The sequence below is a fragment of the Pristis pectinata genome, chromosome 6 (genome assembly GCF_009764475.1).
Source record: "Pristis pectinata isolate sPriPec2 chromosome 6, sPriPec2.1.pri, whole genome shotgun sequence".
Taxonomy (NCBI): domain Eukaryota; kingdom Metazoa; phylum Chordata; class Chondrichthyes; order Rhinopristiformes; family Pristidae; genus Pristis; species Pristis pectinata.
Genome location: NC_067410.1, coordinates 25,028,478 through 25,052,134, shown reverse-complemented (window position 1 = coordinate 25,052,134; position 23,657 = coordinate 25,028,478). Strand labels below are relative to the sequence as shown.

General features: G+C 39.6%; 2 protein-coding genes across 6 annotated transcripts in view; one reads left to right on the top strand and one right to left on the bottom strand.

Moving 5' to 3' along the window:
- LOC127571331 (protein TASOR-like) overlaps positions 1-8,422 on the top strand; it is a 37,619-nt gene extending 29,197 nt beyond the window's left edge. The window contains 7 exon segments of the mRNA XM_052017620.1: positions 379-504; positions 1,321-1,455; positions 1,457-1,481; positions 1,942-2,050; positions 4,685-4,863; positions 4,947-5,105; positions 6,191-8,422. Coding sequence (XP_051873580.1) covers positions 379-504; positions 1,321-1,455; positions 1,457-1,481; positions 1,942-2,050; positions 4,685-4,863; positions 4,947-5,105; positions 6,191-6,831 — 1,374 coding nt within the window. The 3' untranslated portion in view covers positions 6,832-8,422.
- A 390-nt stretch (positions 8,423-8,812) lies between these two features.
- The window catches only part of ccdc66 (coiled-coil domain containing 66), a 57,133-nt gene continuing 42,288 nt past the window's right edge, over positions 8,813-23,657 (bottom strand). For 3 of the 5 annotated variants that reach the window (XM_052017836.1, XM_052017839.1, XM_052017837.1), the window contains 4 exons: positions 22,028-22,086; positions 18,605-18,855; positions 11,762-11,889; positions 8,815-10,818 (listed from right to left, as the gene is read on the bottom strand). In XM_052017836.1, the coding sequence (XP_051873796.1) occupies positions 10,732-10,818; positions 11,762-11,889; positions 18,605-18,855; positions 22,028-22,086 (525 nt within the window). In that variant the 3' untranslated portion in view covers positions 8,815-10,731. Of the gene's footprint in view, positions 10,819-11,761; positions 11,890-18,604; positions 18,856-22,027; positions 22,087-23,657 lie in introns of all 5 variants that reach the window. The other 2 variants (XM_052017838.1, XM_052017840.1) reach the window with 2 other exon arrangements.

Below are 23,657 nucleotides of genomic sequence, written 5' to 3'. Positions count from 1 at the left end.
GCTTGAAGTTTTGTTCTATTTTTAGTAACAGATCACTAGATTTCATGCTTTGTACATAAAGAAGGAAATCTATAACGTGCCAAACCAATGTTCAGTTTATGTGCATCATTCTGCTTAATTTTGCAATTAATTGACATTAGTAAGAAGGTACGAGAACTGTAGTGCACTACTGACATCACCAGTGGATGTTCTTGAGTGATTGGCACATAAACAGCCTTTTGTTGGCCTGAGTGACCACACAGAAATAGCCAGCAGGAATGGAAGAATAACAGGGAGAGGAAAGGTTTCAAGGTTATAATCCTTTTTGCAATGATTTTTAATGGTTTTCTCTGTTGTGGTACTATTGAAAAACCTATTTCCTATTTCCGAATCCTCTAGGAATATTTAACTGGATTAGGTAATAAGGAGTGTCATCCAGATGAGTTTTTGAAAAGAAAAGATGGTTCTGTGGATAAATTACTAATTATAATTCAGAATGAAGACATTGCATCTCACGTACACAAGGTAAGGAAATCCACAATAAAAACAATGCTGAAAATGGGTCAGGCAACATCTGTGGGGGAAAAATACAGTTAATGTTTCAGGTCTGAGATCTTTTGTCTGTTGTGGGAAAGAAAGAAAAACAAGTTAGTTTTCAGTAGGAGAGAAGATGGGGAAAGGATGGGTAGAACAAAGAGAATATTCTCTCTTAGGATGAGTCCAAATGGATTAATGGGGGCAGATACATCCATCCTTTGTAGCCTTTTGCAATTAATTGATTTTGATACTTTCAGGTTCATTGGAGTGCAATTGTATTTAAATTTTAATCAATAATATGGGGAAATTTTCACGTGAAATTTAAATTTCCAGACAAGTTTACAGTAGAAGCAATGTACTGTAGACTTCTGAGATTTTGTTCTATTGCAGGAGTCATTTCTGTGATACTAATAGGTGTTGCACTGCATATTGATGCAGGTCATTTTAATAAAAAAAATTAAACTGCTTGCTAGTGAAAGAACAAACTTTATATTACTAGCCAAAGATGCATGTTATTTTGAGCATGTTTTATGGGTGGGGTGGGGGGGAAGGGTGGTGGTGTTGGAGGATGAAGAGTTGAACGTTGAAGTAGAGCAGTTGGTGCTAAATATTTCCAATATTGGTCCAAGGATAAAGCCCACCCTGTCCAATGAAACAAGTTGTACCTCCTTTCTGCAGAGACTTTCATTCAGTTAAGGCCCAGTTTCAACATTTAGACAGTATCACATTCTAAATTTACCTTTTTAGATTTATATGAAAATGGAAGTATTTTGCTTGTTTTTAATGAGTTTAATTTATTTACAGGTCCCATTCTTGACCTCATTAAAGAAGTTATCTCGTGTCAGTTTTGCTGGAGTGGATAGCTTGGATGATGTACAGAATCATACGTACAATGAACTGTTGTGTCCTGGTGGCTTTGTGGTGTCAGATGAAACAGTTTCTGAATCCTGAATGTATTTCAGTTGGTAAGTTATCTGCTACAGCTTGGGTGTTTATGGCCAATTACAATCACTTGAGCCTTTTCCTTTCTAATATCCTTTGGTAAGCCATTGGAACAAAACCAAATGAAATTGATAATGGGAGGCTTTAAAATGATAAATCAGGTTCAGTTTTCTGCTCTTGTTTGATGTGCTTAACTCTGAAACTTTGTTTAACATCATTAACCCAGGATTTGAATTGTTTTGCCTGCCCATGTAGGGAAATTAATCCATGCTACTCTATTTTGAGGTAAAAATATTTAATTCAGTGTTCTCTTTCTAATCTCATCAACATACTTTAGAGTTTCAGATGGGACAGCTTGTGTATCTGAAAATCTTAAAACATAACACTAGGTTGTTCCAGATTCAAAAGCCAGGACAGATGTATCTCTTTTTTTTTAGTTGCATTGAAATGCTTATTCTTTATTAAGAATATTAAACCTTTCAGAAAAACTCCAGATATTCCTGGACTTCCTCAAAGATTTGAGCACTCCTGAAAGCAAATGGGTCTGGAAAGTTCACTGCAAAATACACAAGAAGTTAAAGGAGCTGGCAAGGTTAGTGGATTGTCTTGGTTCTTATTAATAATAAAAAGAAATATAATCTGTATCAAATGTCATGGAATATTAATGATATTTGACTCCTGTTAAAATAATTAATATTCTTACACCAGTTGTGCACTGTTGGAAATTGATAGGACAACATTTCCTACAGGAATTCCAGTTTCTAGGATGGACTCATCCACATCTTTGTCTTCTGAGGCAGTTTGAAATTGTCCCTCTGGCTCTCTCTCAGCTTGTTAGCCTTCATTGCTTTTATCAAGAATTAGTGACAAGAATTCCCCTTAGGAATCTCCAGGGTATTAGATAAAGAACCCTGCTATTTAATTTCAATAGCTAGGGCTTCTACAAATTAAGAAGCAGTATGCTAAGGAACCCTATTCCATTTGATGCTGGCCATCAGTCAGGGCATTGAGAATAGGAGTGGGGACATTATGTTCAGTTTGTACAAGTCATTGGTGAGTAATGTGTCCGGTTTTGGTCACCCTGTTTTAGGAAAGACTTGGTTAAACTGGAAAGTGCAGAAAAGACTTAGGAGGATGTTGCCAGGACTAGAGGGCCTAAGTTATAGGGAGAAGTTGGCCAGGCTAGGTCTTTATTCCTTGGAGCGTAGGAGAATGAGGGCTGACCTTATTAGAGGTTTATAAAATCATGGGAGGTATAGATAAGGTGGACGGTGACAGTCTTTTCCCCAGACTAGCGGAGTCCAAAACTTGGGGGATAGATTCAGGGTGAGAGGGGTAAGATTTAAGAGGGACTTGAGGGGCAACTTTTTCATGCAGAAGGTGGTGAGTATATGGAATGAGCTGCCAGAGGAAGTGGTTGAGGCAGGTACATTAGTGTCATCATTTAAGAAGCACTTGGATGGGTACGTGGAGGGGCAGGGCTTAGAGGGATATGGGCCGAATTCAGGAAATTGAGACTAGCTAGGTGGGCATCGTGGTTGGCATGGACTTGTTGAGCTAAAGGGCCTGTATCTGTGCTGTATTGCTCTATGACTTGCCCACTTTGTATCTTACACGTGGACCATTGTACCAGCTGTGACATTTAGTAAGATCATGACTTAATGTCTACAGCGAGCAAATCTTCCATTACTATATGTGAACTTGAGATAAATTACTTTGATATTAAGTAAAAAATTTATTGTGCAAGTTGACCAAACAGATTATAATGGCCAGTTCTTTTTATGGCTCAACTATCATATCTACCTATGCTGCTGCCTTCAGGGATTCTTCACAAAGATTCCTGAGTACTTCCCATGATTTGTGATTCCTAGTCATATTAGTCCTCCCAAGATGCATCATTTCACATTTTTGATGATTAAATTCCATCTTTATCTGTTTTACCAGCTCATTAATATCATTCTGCAGCTGAGGGCTATCCTTATTTATCTACAACACCAGTTTTCTGCAAACTAACTAATCATACATTTTAACAATCTGGATGTGAATGTATAACAAATAGCTAGGGTCCCAGCACCAATCCCTGTGGTACACCGCTGGTCACAGACTTCCATCACAAAAAGTGACCTGCAGCAACCACCACCCCCTGGGTCCATAAATATCAACAAGCCGGTTTTTATTTTTATATAACAGTATATTCATGTTTTATAAATAAACCTAATGTTATTTCTTTAATATTTAATTTAAAAACTTTCCAACTGCTTCATGATGTCTGTGATCATAATTTTTGGAAATAGTGGAAGTTTTTGGCCAGCCTGAGCTGTTATCAAGGCAGTTTACAGGTAGGATCTTGGTTCCCAGTGCTCAAGGCCCACTGCGCCCCACTTAAGTGGTGGTAGTGATGTCACTAAGTTGGGAGCTATGCATCCAGAAAAATTTTTATTGTTTGTAGCACTGCAAAACATGGGCCTGGATTAGCAGAATCTAGTCCATTAGCTCCATTTCCCTTTCCAAATTACTTGGAGTATTCATGACATTTTCTGTTTTTATTTCAGATTTCTAGTATCTGCTGTATTTTGCTTTCATGTACATAAACATTCAGGCTATTTAATGTGAGGTAGTACAGAGTTATTAGAACAAGTAAAATGTGAAATATCAGAGAATTTAAAGTAGTGTTTTTGTTAATTTTGCCCCGACAAATCAGTGAACACTTCAGCACTGAAGCCAAATATTTTCGGGGTTCACTGTCAGCATAAATATTAAGTGCTAGACAATCCTCATTAGTGTGAACCAATTGCAGATTGTTTGGGACATCACGATGGTGCAGTAGCCTCATAGTTCCAATGACCTGGGTTTCATCACCACCTCTGGTGACGTCTCTGGAGTTTGCACATTCTGGGTGTGAACATACGGGTTTAATCCTGAGTATCTATTACCTCCCACATCCCAAAGACCTGCTGGTTGGTAGATTAATTGACTATTTTTAAACAAATTACCCCTAGAGTAGGTGGGTGGTTGGGAAGGGGAAGTTAATGGATGAGAAATAATAGGTTACATGGAAATATGTTGAAGAATGAGATTGATGTAATTGCTTTGGAAGCCAACAGATTCAATAGGCAGAAATCCCTCCTCCTATGTTATGTTGTAAGGAAAAATCAGAGAGATGCTGCTTTGCATGTTTACCTTGTCACATGAATAATTAAACTATTTTTGTTTCATGCTATTATAGGACCAATACAGCAGCCTTCAATATACTATCCCTTCTGAATAAATATCAGAAATGTAATTTAGTAGAAGTTCTGTCTTATCATGATTGTGACTCCAGATCACGAAGCACAATTGAATTAGACTGTTTAATCAAACTGCAAGCTCAGACCATACAGCACAGACATGTGGTTTTCCTGACTGGTAAGTATTACATTTTGAGTAAAATTCTACTTTTTTTTGTTTAACCAAGCTATTTCTTGATATTCTTTTGACTTTTTTTTCAGAAAAATTTATGGAGCCCCTTTCCAATTACTCAGAGTGTGGTGTGGTCGTGGCTTGTGTTGATGACCTTGTGAAGAACTTCAATAGCCTTATTGGCTATCATAGTTCAAGCATGGAAGATAAACAGCTACTAAGATTAGGATCTCAAGATAGCTTGCAAGGCAAGTAAAATGTACTGGAAAGCTAGCAGATTTTCTATTTTAATACTGCAGGTAAATGTTGAAAGAAGACCCATGAGTTTTATATTTGGACCTGTATTCCAATCAACATAAATTACCTGAATATAAATGACTTTTTGCTGAAAGAAAAATAAGGAAAAACAGAGACGTGATGCATTCAAAGATTTATGTTGGTTGTGGAATTAAGCAGGTGCGTAGAAGATGTGCGTCTTCAACAAGTGCAATAATGAAAAAAAATTGAGAATATTGTGCGTATAATTTTGAATGTCTGGAAAATCACTTTTTAAAAGAATTGTATTATGTTTGTCATACTTGCAATCTGATGTTTATTTCTAATCATCATCCGTACAAACATCCATAGGTAAAATTAGACTTATCCTGCACATGTAGATACAATATAAGGAAGATTTTAAAAAGATGGCATTTTTTTTTAAGTCTTGGATATTGTAAATCGCTTGCACAAAGTTTACAAAATGCATGTTCCTTATTTGGGGAAAGAAAAATAGATTAATTCCAAGGGAATTAAGCTGCTACAGCTTAAAATTAAAAACTGTGGAAATATTTTTTTTGCTGTTTTAAGAGCATAACCTAAATCAGGAATAGTTTTTGTTTGAATGGTACATTTCCTACTAAAGGAAATTGCCTTGGAGTTGCACCTGATTGGTTAATGGAGCTAGTCAATTAAAATGATTACTGAAACAGTCTTGAGACTGATAGTATCCACTCATGATCTCTGGCTCCAAGTTTGGCAGCTCAGAATAAGCAAACTATGATCTGGTAAACCCAGGAAAGACCATGGTAATGTGAGTGTGGGGAGCTAGTGTTGTGATTGGTTATTGCATTAAAGCATACTTAGAATGGGTGCCAATAAAATTTGAATTGTGGAAATGGTACATCATCATACAAGTATAAATAATTTGTGACTGGCTCTGTTAAGTCATAATTTTCGGGACAAAGGAATGTTTAAGGTTTTTTTTTAAGGTAATACAAAGAATTCCTTGACATGTTTAAATTTAGTTCTGAATTATTTGACACAAATATTTTTATCAGTAATTTCTAATGGCCAGGTACATTTTCTTCCAACTCCTTGGAGTTGGCAGAAGTGGAAAATGCTGATGCAGAAAACTTGCGAACAAGTGAAGGAAACAATGAAGAAGAGGATATGTCATTAGACTCTGAAGATAACTCACCGCAGATAGAAGTCTGTAGTGAGAAATCTGAGGCTCTGAATGTTGCTAATATTTCACAAAGTGAACTACAAAGGACTAAAGGAAAGGGAAGCCACTCAGATGAGTCCATACAGCAGGCATCGGGGGACATTCAGAGCAACCCATCAGGGGATGCAATTTCAAAACTGACCGAAACCGATATTCCTGCAACCTCTTTGCAAATGGTCAAAGCAAATGGCAAAGATTCAAAAAGAGGAGCAGGATTTACATACAGTAGTTCCTTCTACTCACATTCACAAATAGAATCAAACTACAGGAATTTTAATGTAATTACTCAGAGATTTCTAGCAAGTGGAATTGAGCCATCATATATTTCATCTCTGGATCAGAACTGCCAAAACACTGATAGTTACTATTCATCTGGATATGATCAAAATTTAGCTTATAATAAAAACTGGGAAAATTCCTGGCACACAAGCAGTGTACCAAGCCTGTCTTACCAGCAGCGACGACAAAAGAAACGTGAGCAGTATCATTAAATTTAGTATTTTTGGTGATCTTTTCAATGAAGAGTTTTGTAAATTTATTTGGGTTGAATGCATCTAGTTATTACACCATTGTATTTGTATTTTTTTCCCTTATTCTCTGCTTGATCCTGAAAGGATTATTGTCATGGACTAATAGACATATTATAGTGACCTTGTTGTTTGAAACTGAAACTGTTGAGTTAGATTTTTAAATTTCTATTACAGTAACCACAATTCCTCCTCAAAGCTTGCTGCTTAAAAATTACCTTAAGACTAAAACTCCACAAAATCAAAAGGAAGTTTTTTTGTTTTGGAACATTTCTGCTTTTTTTAAAAAATGGTCAATCATTTTCTGGTGCATTTTTATTTGTAAGAATTCAGGTCTTGCAGTCAGAATTGTACAGAGATCTGGATATTGGTCACAGTTGCTCTGTTGTAACTGATGGCCACTTGTACTTTTTAAAAAAGAGAAACTGAACTGAGCAAATCAAACTGTACTGTAAGCACTTCTTAAACTTTATAGCATGTTACACTGATATTTAATCAGTTTGTGAATAAACTCTAACGGTTATTGGCTGTTTGATCCATTTCATATTGTCAGCCTGATCTATGTAAAAAAAGTGTAGATTGAGCTATTTGATTAAAGGATATTTTTAATTTTACAGAAAAATGACAAACTTCTGACTTGCAGTTAATCTTTTGATATAGACTTAATTTATTTTGTACAAATGTTTCATGAACTTTTTTTAATTTTATTCATGTGTGGTTTTTTCTCTGGTCATAGTGTTTTATTTAATGGCCTTGCATCAGTACACTGGACTGGTTGTTAACTAGACAAATTCATTTACCTCTGTTGGTCTATTTTACCACTTGTTCAATCTAGCATTAAATAAAACACTTGCATACAAATTAACTTGAATGTTTGTGTACCTGTGTTTATATCTGCAAATATATAGTAAAGCTGTTTCTTACTGTATATTAATAAAAGTTAAAAATACTTCTAAATAAGTGTCATCTGTTTTCCTGTGAAAGCTGTTTTTAATCAAAACTATATAGTTCTAATCAGTGGGCATAATAAATTTGAAGACTGCTACAGCGAATGCCCTGATCCCCATCCAAGATGTGGGCACTGTGAGTGGAATATAGGTTTTGTTTTGCAGTTTTGTATAATAGCCCAAGATTTATTGAAATGATGTTTTTCTGTTGAAAGCACAATACTCGAAGGATTGCATCAAGGGAATTTGTTAATTTCAATCAGGTAAGTTGCAGTGTGCATACATTGTTAATTTACTTTCATTATAAACTGGTCTGACGGAGGTCCATTTTTCAAAGTTGCAGTTTTAAAAAAAAGTTGAATAAGTACAATTCCCAGATGCACTACTGTATGGTGGCTGTCAGTACCTGAACTAATTGAAGCTTTCTACAATTGTAATCATATGATTTCCTCTCCAAATATGTTTTTAATCCACATCTGGTTCTGTTGTAGATTGATGGCCATGATTTGACAACTGCATTAGTATTTTATCTTGCCACTACTAGTCTGCTAACAACTGAGAATTTAGAAATTGCTAGACACTAGCATAACAATATTTTTGTAAGTGGGTAGTTTCACTTCAACCTCTGCATTTTTAAATGAATATTATAAATGATACAAGATCTTTAGGATATGATTGGGTGTAAGTGTGTGTGAGGGAGATAATGGTAAACAATGGTCAAACTACCATGATGTGCTGACTTGCTGGGCCAAAAAAAATTTAGTGTCTATAGCCATGAAAATCAAGTAGATCCTGTTGACACCTGCCATTGGGAGAAAAATGTTAGAGCTGCTTTTAAAGACATCACAGCAGGTCACTTTTTTCTTTAAGGTAATTGGGTCGAGTAAATTGAAAAGGAAATCATGGGTTCAGAAAAATGGGGGGGGGGGGGGTGGGAAAGGAAGACAGAAAGGAGCTTGAGAGTGAATGTGTAGAATGTTTCATCTTCTGAATCCAGAACTAGGGATTGCTATTTACCAAAGGATTGCCGTTAAGACAAAAAAAAATTCTGCCTCAAAGGAAGTGGAAGCAGTCTTAGAATATTTTTAAGGCAGAAGTAGGTGGTGAACAGTTACTCTGGTGGACTAGAATTGAGTTAAATTACTGGGACCAGCCATGATCTTAAATAGCAAAGCAACCTTAAGCAGCTGTGTAACCTACTCATTGGTTCATAATTCAAAACTTGTCTCAATCATCAGTAATGTTACTAGACTAGTAACTCAGACTTAATAGCAGAGTTTGGAAGCCATCTCAATTTAACTGTATTCCATTGCGCCCTGTACTGTTCCTTATGTCCAGAAAAGGAAGGAGGGAATAAATTCCATTCCTTTGCTGTACTATTAACTAACAGTTTGCAGAATAACTGGTCCACTTTAGTGTCTGACCACCAGCTGAAAGAGCTTTGCTTGTTTGGGATTCTGCTGAAGTAGGTAGAATTCCAGTGGCATTAGGTAAATTCTAAGTTTGACCCATGAAACAATGCCCAAGCCTGGGTAGTATGTGATGTGGCCACCATCACATTAGGCTAATGTTAAAATTTAGAAGCAACCATGTACCTTGTATTCTCCAGTGTATTACATTTTTTTGCCACCTTCTAGACAGAATGTTTTAAAGTACTTCCACTTTGAGTTGTACAATACTTTAGTTCCCATTTGATAAAGATTGCCTACTACTGGTAAAAGTAGAAAAGTTCAACAAAGCAGGAAGGTGGAAAAAGTTAATAAATCTTCTAGAATTACAGCTGTAATGTCTGGGTGCTTTTAAATCATTGGCACTTTATTTGAAGAGTTAAAAACAATACTTCTCATAAATAAAACACTAATTACACAATTGAAGTTTTTTTTTAAATAAAACTATAAAACTAGTTGGCAAAATTTAACTAAAAAATTTCCAGGTAGCTTTTTCTTAAAAAAACACCTCAATTTGTGTTTTTAAAATACACTTTAGCAATTGATTTTTCTTAAAGTCCCTTCATAAACTGTATCACATCACTGTCTGGTTAATTTGCCCTAAAACAAGAGATAAGCCTTTAAGATGCAAATTTTCCTCATTTCAAATCTACTATTGCCACACTCAGCTGTAGTTATGTAAACTAAAGAACCACATCAGACATTTTACCACAAATGGACACAGTTTACCACAATTGATTTGAAATAAAATTTTCCCTGCTCTTGTACTTCTACAAATGTAATCCTGCTTTTAGTATAGTAGGAGCACTCTAACAAAAGTGTGGGTATATTGAAACAAAGCACTGTAGCAGCTCAGGATAGTGATCCAACATTGTCCAAACCTTGCCAATAAGCATACCAATCTTGCCAGCACTTCCTAGATACAAGAACAAAATATATGAAAGCAATTTAGTTTACTTCAGTTCCTTTCACCAATTATTATGAACTTGCGTAGGCATAAACAGAAGTCTTGTAAGCTGTCAATTTTCCCAAAATATCCAACTACTCCAGTAGCTGTCAGCAATTAAAAACGCACCATGAAGCTGCTTCAACTTCTGTTCAGCTTATGGGATTCTGCTAACAATGAAAACCTTTCCTGTATGAAAATATTGTGCATGAAGAACTTTGAAATGCTCAAAAGTGCTTTGAAAAAGGGTAGTTCTTGTAGAATGAAGTAACAGAACCTAACTTCCTGACAGACCTCATCATATAATATCCCATCCATCAATGGGAGTTTCTTTTATATAATCTTAAATTGAGAGCTTTTAGATATTAAAAAAGAAACATAGCTGCAATAATTTTCAACAGGCTACAGGTTCCTAGTACTATATCAAAGTGCTTTGACTATTTTATCCATTAACACAATTTTGTTTTAGGATATCATTTAGCAGCCTGGGAAGTTGGAGGGCAAGTGCAGAATTTCTAACTGATCACGAATGTTGTAAAGGTCCCGATGATTGGTCCTCCTGATGCATAGGACTGGCCGTTTCCAATTCCCTTTGTTTTTGCATTAGACCCTAGAAACAAAAGAAGATTTCAAGCACTGAGTGTAGATGTGGGTTTATTAATATTTGAAGTGTAAATTCTTCAGTGAAATGTTTGTATCATTTCATTTTTGAGTGGTCATATTTAATCAAAACCATAGGATCTACATATCAGGGTTAAGGTGAAGTACAAAAGATAAAACTTAACTACAATCTCCTACAATTAATGAACAAAATTGCATCAAACTATCTTGTTGCCAATTTGCATTACATTAATTAACAGGTTAAATTTCACCAATACTACTAATGCACAGTTATCTAACTCATTTTACATCTTGATCAAGATTGCTCTCTACCTTAACCTATTCACATAATCAAAATAAATTGATGGTGTCACATTTTTAAAAGCTATGCTTCAATATTTTGCTATAATGTTTCTGTCATATTAAAATCACAATTTCTTTTCCAGCCAACTCATGGCATCATGAACCAAAGGAATAATCAAGTACAAGGATTTTAGTACAAATCATTATATATATATATATATATATATATATATATATAAAAAATAAAATTATTGCTCTTAATGTTCACTTTTACTGAGTTCACCCACTTGCTTATGGCCAGAGGAAATTGAGAGTGCACATGATAGGTCTGTTTGGAGCCATCCCTTAGGCCAGATCCCTGGTAGACACAGTTAGAGTGTATAGAGGAAAAGGGACAGAGGTGGTGATGATGGGATGGACTAAAGGGAGGGAAGGGAGCAGCGGGCATATTTCTGACATGGAAATACTAGAGTTGAATATCAGGACAAAAAATAATTAGGATTAGCAGCAGAGAGACTGAGCAAGATGGAAACTGTTGTGCTGAATTTCTCATTATATTTGGTTTGGCAAGAAAAATACAGTGAATCAGAAATTGTGATTTATTAATGAGACACTGGGGAAACAATGTTAACATATGGGAATAGTCTTACTTGACGAAGTTCTGAAAGGCCTTTGAGAATAGCTTGCTGTCGCTCCCGGTTTCTCAGCAAATCAGGGTTGAGAAGAGGATCTCTAGTATGGTCAAAACTATAGCTTTGATGCTGCAAGTGATCCGTAACTGAAAACAATAGAATGGAAAAGGAAGATATATATCTAGTTAGTCAAAATGGGACGGGCGAAGAGAAATTGGCTTTGGTTGTTGGTGCTAACAGCATGCCATAGTCTTGTATTCACATCAGCATATTTAGTTCCATTGAAGTCAATGGAATTGAAGATGCAAGAGGCAAGTATAGCCACTAGATGGTACTCGTAATACAGGCAATCAAAGACCAATGTTCTCTCCTTTTCAATTGAAGATCAACATCTCTCACATTAAAAAGGTTTTGAATAATGCAGTTGGCTCTTACTACAAAATCTTGCCTTGCATTTGGGGTAGAAATTCTTATTTACCACCACCCTCAATGAACTTAGTTATCAACCACCCATAGCAATCCCAATATTCTGTTTCGTGGAAAACAAATTTCGTATCCCTTTGTTTATACGAGAATCTACAAAATTCACATTATAATGAAGGTCCAAAGTAGCCACAATTACAAATATTTCAATTATTGCTAAGTGCTGGGATTGGGAAATTACAAGTTAGTGCTGAATTGTATAATTTTTCCACACTATGCAAAGTTCATGAAATATTATGCCAATAACCCAACAGGCATTTAAAACTGCAGCAGTTTGAACCACGCCATGAAACAATGAAGAAAAGGAGAAGGCAATTCAATTTTGAAACCAAAGGGCAGATCAGCCATGATTTGACTGAATGGCATTGGAGGCTCAACTCCAGAGCGAGAGGCCAGCGCACGGAAACAGCCGAGGAGATAAGTTTTTTTTTCTCTTCTAACGGTTTCAGAGATAGCGGGGAGTAAGTGCGCAGGCGCGTGATGTCAGTCGTTAGCACGCGCACAGTTTAAAAAGAAGTCTGCCATATCCAGTGGGCAGCTGAGTGAGGGGGAAAGCAGAGTGATTTAGGCTTTGGCTCAAGGGGCTTCAGCTTAAAGGGGTGAGGCAGGTGAGTAGCTGGTAAGTAAAGGTAAGGTTTACCTGTTATCTGTTATAAATTTTTTAAGTAGGAAAAAACTAGGTAGGGGGAAAAAAGAATTAGTTCAGATGGAGGACATGGTGGTGTGCTGCAGCTGCTTGATGTGGGAGCTCATGGACCTTGCTGTGGTCCATGATAGCCACAGCAATGCTTGAGGCTGGAGGAACTTTGGCTCAAACTTGATGAGCTGGAGTTGCAGCTTCAAACACTGCAGAATGTCAGGGAGGGAGAGAGTTATGTAGATACTGTACATCAGGAGACAGTCGCCCCCCCCCCCCCCCCCCCCCCCCCTTACAGCAGGTACTTCTGGAGTCCAGGAAGTAGATAGAAGGGTGACTGTCAGGGGAGGGAAAAAGAAAACGAACAGGCAGATAGTGGAGAGGACTCCGGAGGCTGTTCCCCTTAATAACAGGTTTTCCGCTTTGGAAGCTGTTGGGGGGGTTGACCTGCAGGGGCCTAGCAACAGTAGCCAGGTCTCTGGCACTGGGACCGGTCCTGCTGCTCAGACGGGAAGGGAGGAGAAGAAGAGGAAGGCAGTAGTGATAGTGATAGTCAGGGATACAGATAGGAGGTTCTGTGGCAGGGAGCATGAATCCCAGATGGTATGTTGCCTCCCAGGTGCCAGGGTCCAGGATGTCTCTGATCGGGTCCACAGGATTCTTAAGCGGGAGAACAGCCAGAAGTCATGGTTCATATTGGTACCAACGACATAGGTAGGAAGGGGGATGAGGTCCTGAAAAGTGAGTTTAGGGAGCTAGGCAGAAGGCTGAAGAACAGGACCTCAAGGGAGGCAATCTCGGGATTGCTGCCAGTGCCACGTGATAGTGAAGGTAGGAACAGGAGGAGATGGCAAATAAATGTGTGGCTGAGAAGTTGGTGCAGGAGGGAGGGTTTTAGATTTTTGGATCATTGGGATCTCTTCTGGGGAAGGTGGGACCTGTACAGAGAGGACGGGTTACACCCAAACCTGAGGGGGGCCAATATCCTTGCAGCCAGGTTTGCTAGGGTGGTTCGGGAGGATTTAAACTAGTTTGCGAGGGGGATGAGAACTGGAGGAGTAGGTCAGAGGAAGAAGGGGATGGGGAAAAGTCAGATCTAACAGCTAGAGAGGCTTTGAGGAAGGAGAAGCAGAGTACAGGCTATGGAAGTAGTAAGGCGGATGGGCTAAAATGCATTTACTTAAATGCAAGAAGCATCAGGAATAAGGGAGATGAACTGAGAGCTTGGATAAGTACATGGGACTATGACACAGAGACATGGCTGACATCAGGGCAGGAATGGATATTGAATATTCCTGGTTTTCAGTGTTTTAAAAGGGATGGGGGGGTGGAGGAGGAGGGGTGGCGATACTGGTCAAGGCCACTATTACAGCAGCAGAAAGGGTAGATAATGTAGAAGGATCCTCTCTTCTACAGGCACGGTAGCATAGTGGTTAGGATAATGCTTTACAGCGCCAGCGACCCGGTTTCAAATCCGACCACTGTCTGTAAGGAGCTTGTACGTTCTCCCCGTGTCTGTGTGGGTTTCCTCCGGGCGGTCCTGTTTCCTCCCACATTCCAAAGATGTACAGGTTAGGAAGTTATGGGTATGCTATGTTGGCGCAGGAAGTGTGGCAACACTTGCGGGCTGCCCCCCAAAATCACTACGCAAAAGATGTATTTCACTGTGTGTTTCGATGTACATGTGACTAATAAAGATCTTATCTAGAGTCAATATGGGAAGTTAGGAACGAGAAAGGAGCAGTTGCTCTACTGGGAGTATTCTATAGGCCCCCTGGCAGCAGTAGGGATACTGAGGAGCAGATTGGGAGGCAGATTTTGGAAAGATGTGAAAATAACAGGGTTATTATAGTGGGAGACTTCAACTTCCAAATATTGATTGGCACCTGCTTAGTGCCAAAGATTTAGACGGGGTGGTGTTTGTTAAGTGTGTTCAGGACGGATTCCTGTTACAGTATGTTGACAGCCTGACTAGAGGGAATGCCATATTAGATCTAGTTTTAGGTAATGAACTGGGTCAGGTGACAGATCTATCGGTGGGTGAGCATCTGGGGGACAGCAACCACTGCTCCATAACCTTTAGAATTGTCATGGACAGGGATAGGAGCAAAGAGGACAGGAAGATATTTAATTGGGGAAAGGCGAATTATGGGGCTATAAGGCAAGAACTTGAGAGTGTAAATTGGTGTGACATTTTTGAGGGGAAATGTACTATAGAGATGTGGTCGATGTTCAGGAATGTCTTGCAGGATGTTAGGGATAAATTTGTCCCAGTGAGGCAGAGAAGGAATGGCAGGGTGAAGGAACCATGGGTGACAAGGGAGGTGGAACAACTAGTTAGGAAGAAGGCAGCAGCATACGTAAGGTGTAAGCAGCAAGGATTGGACAGGGCTCGTGGGGAATATAGAATAGCAAGGAAGGAGCTTAAGAAAGGGCTGAGGAGAGCAAGAAGGGGACATGAAAAGGCTTTGGCAAGTAGGGTTAAGGGCAATCCCAAGGCTTTTTACTCGTACGTGAAGAGCAGAAGGATGGCTAGAGTAAAGGTAGGTCCGATTAAAGACAAAGGTGGGAAGATGTGCCTGGAAGCTGTGGAAGTGGGTGAGGTTCTCAATGAATGCTTCTCTTCAGTATTCACCAAGGAGGGGTAATGTTCTAGAGTACGTAGATGTCAAGAGAGAGGATGTGTTGGAGCTGTTAGAAAATATTAGGACAGATAAGTCCCCGGGGCCTGTCGGAATATTCCCCAGGCTGCTTCGTGAGGCGAGGGAGGAGATTGCTGAACTGTTGGCTAGGATCTTTGCATCCCCGTTGTCCACGGGGATAGTACCAGAGGATTGGAGGGTGGCAAATGTTGTCCCCTTGTTCAAAAAAGGTAGTAGGGATAATCCAGGGAATTACAGACCAGTGAGCCTTATGTCCGTGGTGGGCAAGCTGTTGGAAAGGATTCTTAGAGATAGGATCTATGAGCATTTAGAGAATCATGGACTGATTAGGGACAGCCAGCACGGCTTTGTGAAGGGAAGATCATGTCTCACATGCCTGATGGGGTTCTTTGAGGAGGTGACCAGGAAGATTGATGAGGGTAGTGCAGTAGATGTGGTCTACATGGATTTTAGTAAGGCATTTGACAAGGTTCTGCATGGTAGGCTTCTTCAGAAGGTCAGAGGCCAAGGGATCCAGGGAGGCCTAGCCGTGTGGATTCAAAATTGGCTTGCCTGTAGAAAGCAGAGGGTTGTGGTGGAGGGATTGCATTTGGATTGGAGGGCTGTGACTAGTGGAGTCCCACAGGGATTGGTTCTGGGACCTCTACTTTTTGTGATATTTATTAATGACTTAGATGAGCGTGTGGAAAGGTGGGTTAGCAAGTTTGCAGACGACACAAAGATCAGTGGTGCTGTGGATAGTGTGGAGGGCTGTCGAAGCTTACAGAGGGCTAGTGATAGGATGCAAAGCTGGGCTGACAAGTGGCAGATGGAGTTCAATCCGGAGAAGTGTGAGGTGGTACACTTTGGAAGGACAAACTCCAAGGCGGAATACAAGGTAAATGGCAGGATTCTGGGCAGTGTAGAGGAGCAGAGGGATCTGGGGGTTCATATCCACAGATCACTGAAAGTTGCCACACAGGTGGATAGGGTAGTTAAGAAAGCTTATGGGATGTTAGCTTTCATAAGCCGTGGGATCGAGTTTAAGAGCCATGAAGTGATGATGCAGCTTTACAAAACTCCGGTTAGGCCACACTTAGAGTACTGTGTCCAGTTCTGGTCGCCTCATTATAGGAAGGATGTGGAGGCATTGGAAAGGGTGCAGAGGAGATTTAGTAGGCTGCTGCCTGGATTAGAGAGAATGGATTATGAGGAGAGACTAAAGGAGCTCGGGCTTTACTCATGGAGAGAAGGAGGAGGATGAGGGGAGACATGATAGAAGTGTAAAAAATTTTAAGAGGAATAGAGTGGACAGCCAGCACCTCTTTCCCAGGGCACCAATGCTCAATACAAGAGGGCATTGGCTTCAAGGTAATGGGTGGGAAGTTCAAAGGAGACGTCAGAGGGAGCTTTTTCACCCAGACAGTGGTTGATGCATGGAATGCACTGCCAGGGGTGGTGGTGGTGGAGGCTGATATGTTGGGCAAATTCAAGAGATTGTTAGGTAAGCATATTGGAGGAATTTAGGATAGAGGGATATATGGGAGGAAGGGGTTAGATAGTCTTAGGAGTGGTTTGAAGGTTGGCACAACTTGGTGGGCCGAAGGGCCTGTATTGTTCTATGGTTGTAATTTAGACCACAAGACATGGGAGCAGAATTAGACCACTCGGCCCTTTGGGTCTGCTCCACCATTCGATCATGGCTGATTTATTTTTCCCTCTCAACCCCATTCTCCTGCCTTCTCCCCATAACCTTTAATACCCTTACTAATCAAAAACCCATCAATCTCTGCTTTAAATATACCCAATGACTTGGCCTCCATAGCAGTCTGTGGCAGTGAATTCCACAGAGTCATCACCCTCTGGCTAAAGAAATTCCTTCTCATCTCTGTTCTAAAGGGACGTCCTTCTATTCTGTGCCCTCTGGCCCTAGACTCTCCCAGTACTGGAAACATCTGCTCTATCCAGGCCTTTCAATATTCAGTAGGTTTCAATGAGATTCCCCCCTCATCGTTCTAAACTCCAGCGAGTGCAGGCCCAGAGCCAAACGCTCCTCATACATTAACCCTTTCATTCCCAGGATCATTCTTGTAAACCACCTCTGGGCCCTCTCCAATGCAAACACATCCATCCTTAGATATGCGCCCAAAACTGCTCACAAATGTGGTCTGACCAATGCTTTATAAAGCCTCAGCATTACATCCTTGCTTTTATATTCTTGTCCTCTCAAAATGAATGCTAACATTTCATTTGTTTTCCTTACTACAGATTCAACCTGCAAGTTAACCTTTAGGGAACATAGAACACTACAGCACAGCACAGGCCCTTCGGCCCACAATGTTGTGCTGACATTTTATCCTGCTCTAAGATCTATCTGACCCTTCCCTCCCACATAGTCCCCTACTTTTATATCATTCATGTGTCTAAGAGTCTCTTAAATGTCCCTAATGTATCTGCCCTCACAACCTCTGCAGGCAGTGCATTCCACGCACCCACCACTCTGTGTAAAAAAAAACCTTACCCCTGACATTCCCCTTATACCTTCTTCCAATCACCTTAAAATTATGTCCCCTCATCCTTGTGTTAGCCATTGTCGCACCAGGAAACATCTATGCCTTATTGTATGCGAGTATTGTATGCCCTTGCAATATCGTATGCCCTCGCTTTTGTTATTATGCTGTCTTTGACTTCCCTCGTCAGCCATGGTTGCCGCATGCTCCTTTGAGAATGCTTCCTCCTCTTTGGGATGAACTGATTCTGCATCTTCCAAATTATTCCCAGAAACTCCTGCCTATGCTGCTCTACCATCATCCCTGCTAGGGTCCCCTTCCAATCAACTTTGGCCAGCTCCTCTCTCATGCCTCTGTAGATACATTTACTTAACTATAAGAATAATACATCTGATTTTAGTTTCTCCCTCTCAAACTGCAGGGTGAATTCTATATTTCTTACCAATAACCCCACAAAGCAAATCAAGAAATGGAAGCCATCTCAGCTTTCATTTCGTTAGCAACTATGTGTGCTAAATTGACCACCAGAGGTACAATATGTTTTATCATTTTTATAAATGAGGTTATAATTAAAAGGCTGCATAAATACCACTGCAACGTTTATACTGTGGGTCATCTGTTGAAGGCCTTGACATTGGAGCATCAGGGTCCAAATGATACACTTCATCCGTGCGCACATAAGGAACAAAGTTGAATGATGATGGTCCGTCATTTTCTGATTCCTTTGCAAGTGGAGCCCATGGGTACCATGCACCTGGATTAACGTTTTGAACTGCTGGTAGCTCCTCCTCCATTTGCAACTGTTTGTTTCTCAGTGCTGGAACTGGTGGAGATCCACAACTGCATGGAAGAAAAATTCCCATTTCTAATTGTCATTTATTTTGGTAACTTTTACTTCTGTAAAGTAACAGTTCACTTAAGATATGGCTTAAACAGAACATTAATCTATAAACGAGACAGCTATTACTGTCAGCCCAGCATCATAAAGAAAATTTGCATTACATTTAAGAGCAGCAAAATAGCTTTTTGTCTTCCTGTGTCTGTGTGTGTTTCCTCCGGGTCCCCTGGTTTCCTCCCACATTCCAAAGACGTACTGGTTAGGAAGTTGTGGGCATGCTACGTTGACACCGGCAGCGTGGCGACACTTATGGGCTGCCCCCAGAACACTCTACACAAAAGATGTATTTCACTGTGTTTCAACGTACAATAAAAAGATATCTCATCTTATCTTACAACCACCCAAAAATGGCAGTCAATTTACAGACTTTAACTTGATGCTCTGTAGGAATGTATGGGGTGGAGGGAAAGCAAATGGGGCCATGCCGCACCTCCTCCAAAATAATCATTAAACATACCAAGAATATAGAAGTATGGTGTGAGAGTGATTAATTTTCCCTTATAGAAGTGTTAAAATTTAAATTCTGGCGTGGACCTGTGCTACCCTGAGTGGCAAACAGCCAAAAGTTTCCCCATCAGCCGATCTGCAGCTCAGTGGATCGGAAACACTTGTGACCACAAAACCCACATTCTCTTCCCAACTGTGCAAGAAAGCTTACACTTCCGTTGTCACAGAAATCACCAAATGTCTCCTATTGCAAGGTAACAGTGAGATTGCTATAGCACTGAATCTACCATTTGGCTGATATCAACACTACCTCCAGACCACATTTTCTCCTCCCCATTTGTTTCTCACTAATTCCCTGCCTTCTCAAAACAGAGAGACAAAAGGCCAAAAGGCAAAAATGACACAGGGCCTCATTCTTGAGACAAGAGATCAGGTTTATACACAATTTTACAGCACAAAAGTAGGTCATTTAGTCCCATACATCTGCACCAGTGTTCATACTTCCCAGAACCCTCCACTGAACAAATTTCAAATCACCTTAACAACATTTCCTTCAATTTCATTGTTCCTCTTGAGGATTTCAAACTTCCCCATGGAGGGAAATTGTATAGAACCACAAGTTTCTCATTAGTACCTTATTTATTAGTAAATTATTTTTTGTTTTGGAACTTTCCACAAGTGGAATAAGTTTTTTTTTTGATGTTCTTACACTGTCAAACCCCCATGTACTTTTTAAAAACATCCATCAGATTCTTTCTGTATCCCTTCTTTCCTAGAGGAAAAGTACCATCAGACTGTTCAGTTTGATCTTAGAGATGTACCTTCTTTGTTTTAGCGTATCCTTTTAAATCATTTTTGTACTTATTCTCAAGCTTTTCTTCACCCCTTTCACAATCTGGAAAACAGAACTGAGTCCAGTACTCAACTTAGTGTGGTTTCTAAACTCTCTGCTCTAAAAACTCAATACAGTGCCCTAGCCAAAACTAGCCCAGTGTACTGATAAGAGGTCATTTAAATGGAACATTAATTGTTTCAATCTTTACAGATTTTGCAGTCATCTCCAACATCTTTTACATTCCAAATTTCCAGCACTTGCAGTACTCTGCAGTTGTAGTGTACTTGGGTAAGGAGTTGCCTGCTGATTGTTCAGCTGTATATAATATTCTGGTGGAGGGAAATGTGTTGTTATCAGGTGGAATTCCTAACTTTAGTTGAATACAATTTTTGACCCACCATCTGTAGCAGCAGAGTAACTGCTCCATCTCTCTCTGGAAATGAACAATGCCAAGATTAAATCTAAGAGTAGTTTCACTGCTACAACAGATGCTGGCAAAGTACGACTCATTCCACAAATGGAATTTCTTTCATGTGCTGACCTGGATGTCCCATTTTAAATTGACAGGATACATTGATGGGGCCATCTGCAGTTCAACATTTGAGGGGGCATGGTTTCAAGGTACAGCTGTGTCTCCATCCATTTCTTGTAGGTGGACAAGTAGACACCCTGCCACTATCCTCATCCTTCACCATTTTGGATACTTCCCTTAACCTTGTCCTCCAAAGAAAATAGTCCTATGCCTCTCTAATCTATCCTTGTAAATGTAGTACTTTATCTCTGGAACCACTTGTAAATATTCTCACTCCACATCCTGGGTGCTCCAGCTTCCTCCTACATCCCAATGACATGCAGGTTGGTAGGTTAATTGGCCACTACATTGCCCTGCTGTAGGTGGTGATAGAGTCTGGGGGAATTGATGGGAATATGTTACAGGGGAAACTAGTGAAGGAATGAGTTGGCTCTGTGAATGGCACAAACTTGATGGGCTAAAAATACCATTCTATGTCGTTAGGAAATATAAAATGTGAAACAATGAGGTTATCAGAATTGAACACAAGCCGAGGCTAGACCAGTGTTTTATAAATATTCGGCATGACTTCTTTTGTACTCTGTGGCTCAGGATCGCATATGATTATTAGCCATTTTCTCAACCTGCCCAGACACATTCAATAAATTGAGCTTTCAGGTCTCAGGTCCTTCTGCTTCTGCACCCCTTTTTGAATAACATATTTTGTACTACACTGCCCCTCCTCATTCTTCCTACCAAATTGCATCACCACATATTTCTCCAACTTAAATTTCGCCTGCCACATGTCTGCCCAATTTATCAGTCTGTTTATATACTGCTGCAATTTATAATTATTCTCTTGGTTTTCAACATTGATTTGTACCGTACTGTGAAGAAGCAGTGTTAATATTTCAGGCATTGAATTTTCACAGTACTATTTCCTTCTACACTCATGCTATCCAACTTACTGAGTGTATCTAGAAGAACTACAATAAGCTACTATTTGAATGTTCAGAAATTTCAATGGTTCGGCAGTTGCCTCATCTGCACTCACTCTGACACATAAGGTCTCTGGTTCCTGCTCTCTTTAAACACACTTGGTTGTTTCCTGTGCTCCCTAGAAACTTACTGGGTACACAGGCAGAAAATGTACTACTAAAAAAGTGAATTAAATGAGAGTTGGATGATTAATTGGAATGTCTGCCAGTCTGGCACCAAAGTCCCAAGCAAGCTGAACAAATTGTATTAACAAAGTTATGCTATGTTTTTGTCCTTATTACAGTAAAGACATTGTACTATAACCTCAGATTGCATAACCAACCTGTAAACTTTGTCAACAGGTAGTTTGTTACTGGAGTTGCTCTTCTTGCTAGGTTCTTCCTGTAAATAGAGTTATTGCCAAATAAGTTAAACAATTATTTAACAATTTAAAAAATTGCAAACATTCAGATGAATTAAAGTGAGTGAACATTAATATTTAGTAAATATATTTTAAAACTTTTACAAACTATTAAAATGTAGAAAAGAACATTTAACACATTTGCAAGTGAAGGATTAGAGTTAACAGAACCAGCTTAACAATAATAAAAACAGAAAATGCTTCAAATGCTCAGTAGGTCAGGTAGTTGCACCTGTGGAAGGAGGAACAGACTTCCTAGCATTTTCTGTTTTATTTCAGATTTCCAGAATATACAGTTTATATTTTTAAATATATTTCCATTAGTTTAGAAGCAAGTCTTATTAGCAGCTGCAATAAAGGAACATTCCTTAATAAATGCAACTTAGTCAGAATGATTGATTCAATCAATTCTCACCAGATGAAAATAATGCAGGATGCTTACAAAAACTAATAAGAGTATAAAGCCCATTTGTTTTCCGCACAAATTAGATCAGCTATGGAGTTTATCAAGTCCGGCTTACCTGCATGTTTTAATAAATTGTGTACCCTAGGAGACCAAGTCGAGTTATGAATCTGTGACCTCCTACATCATTGGATGTAGTCAGTAGGATATACTCTTGACTTAGTGGTGTGGTAGCATCAATTAGAAAGTTATTTTTTGTTGAGATTAGATCAGGTACTTTGTAAAAGCTTTGGTGTAAGGAGAGGGCTGTTGCATATGCATATGGGATAGGGCAACCCAAGTAACTGGACAAAGAACATGGTCAGGTAATCCATGCAGGCATTCAGGCCAGGAAAGCAGCACAGAGCATTGGGCTTTAAGGAAATGTGGCATTCTCCAACAACTGAAGGAGACAGTGTTGCCCTTGAATGGGATGGCAGCAGTGTCAGTGACTGCCTCCTTGATGAAGAAGACATGAGCAGAGATAAAGAAAATGTTGGCTAAAAGCAGAGATAAAGAAAAGAAATTGGGATCCCAAAGAGGCCCCTGAGAAATAGAAAGCTTACTATCTTGGGACTCATCCATTCTGTGCTCACAACTAGGGACAAGGAGATGGGCCTGATGATCATGAAAAAGAACGGAGCGCAGAGAAGGCAAGAGGATAATGTCAAGCTTCCAGACTGACACTTGTACCTCATTCCCTCCAAGGGAAAATTAAATATTTCCAAAGGAGTTATCCAAATTAAAAGTGTTAACAACAGTAACCAGGACTTCTGCGAACAATTGGGCACCTTAGGAGTATTCCATCACTTTCACCCAAAGGATGTCCAAATCTTGGCAAGTGTGCAGTGTGCCAAGATGCAATGGGACTAGTTGCCCAACCAATGGTATGGGAGAGACTGGGTCCAGATGACTTAAGGGCATTCTCCTGGAAGGACATAGTACAGAAAAGGGGGTACCAGGATAGGTTTACATGGAGTGGAAGTGAGAAGCCTACAGGGACATTTCAGGGATCTCATTGGCACGGGCTGTACTGTCAACTAGCTTGACTGTCCCCGAGGCTTGAACCACACACAAAATAATTGTGATCTGATAGGCAAGACCTGTCTT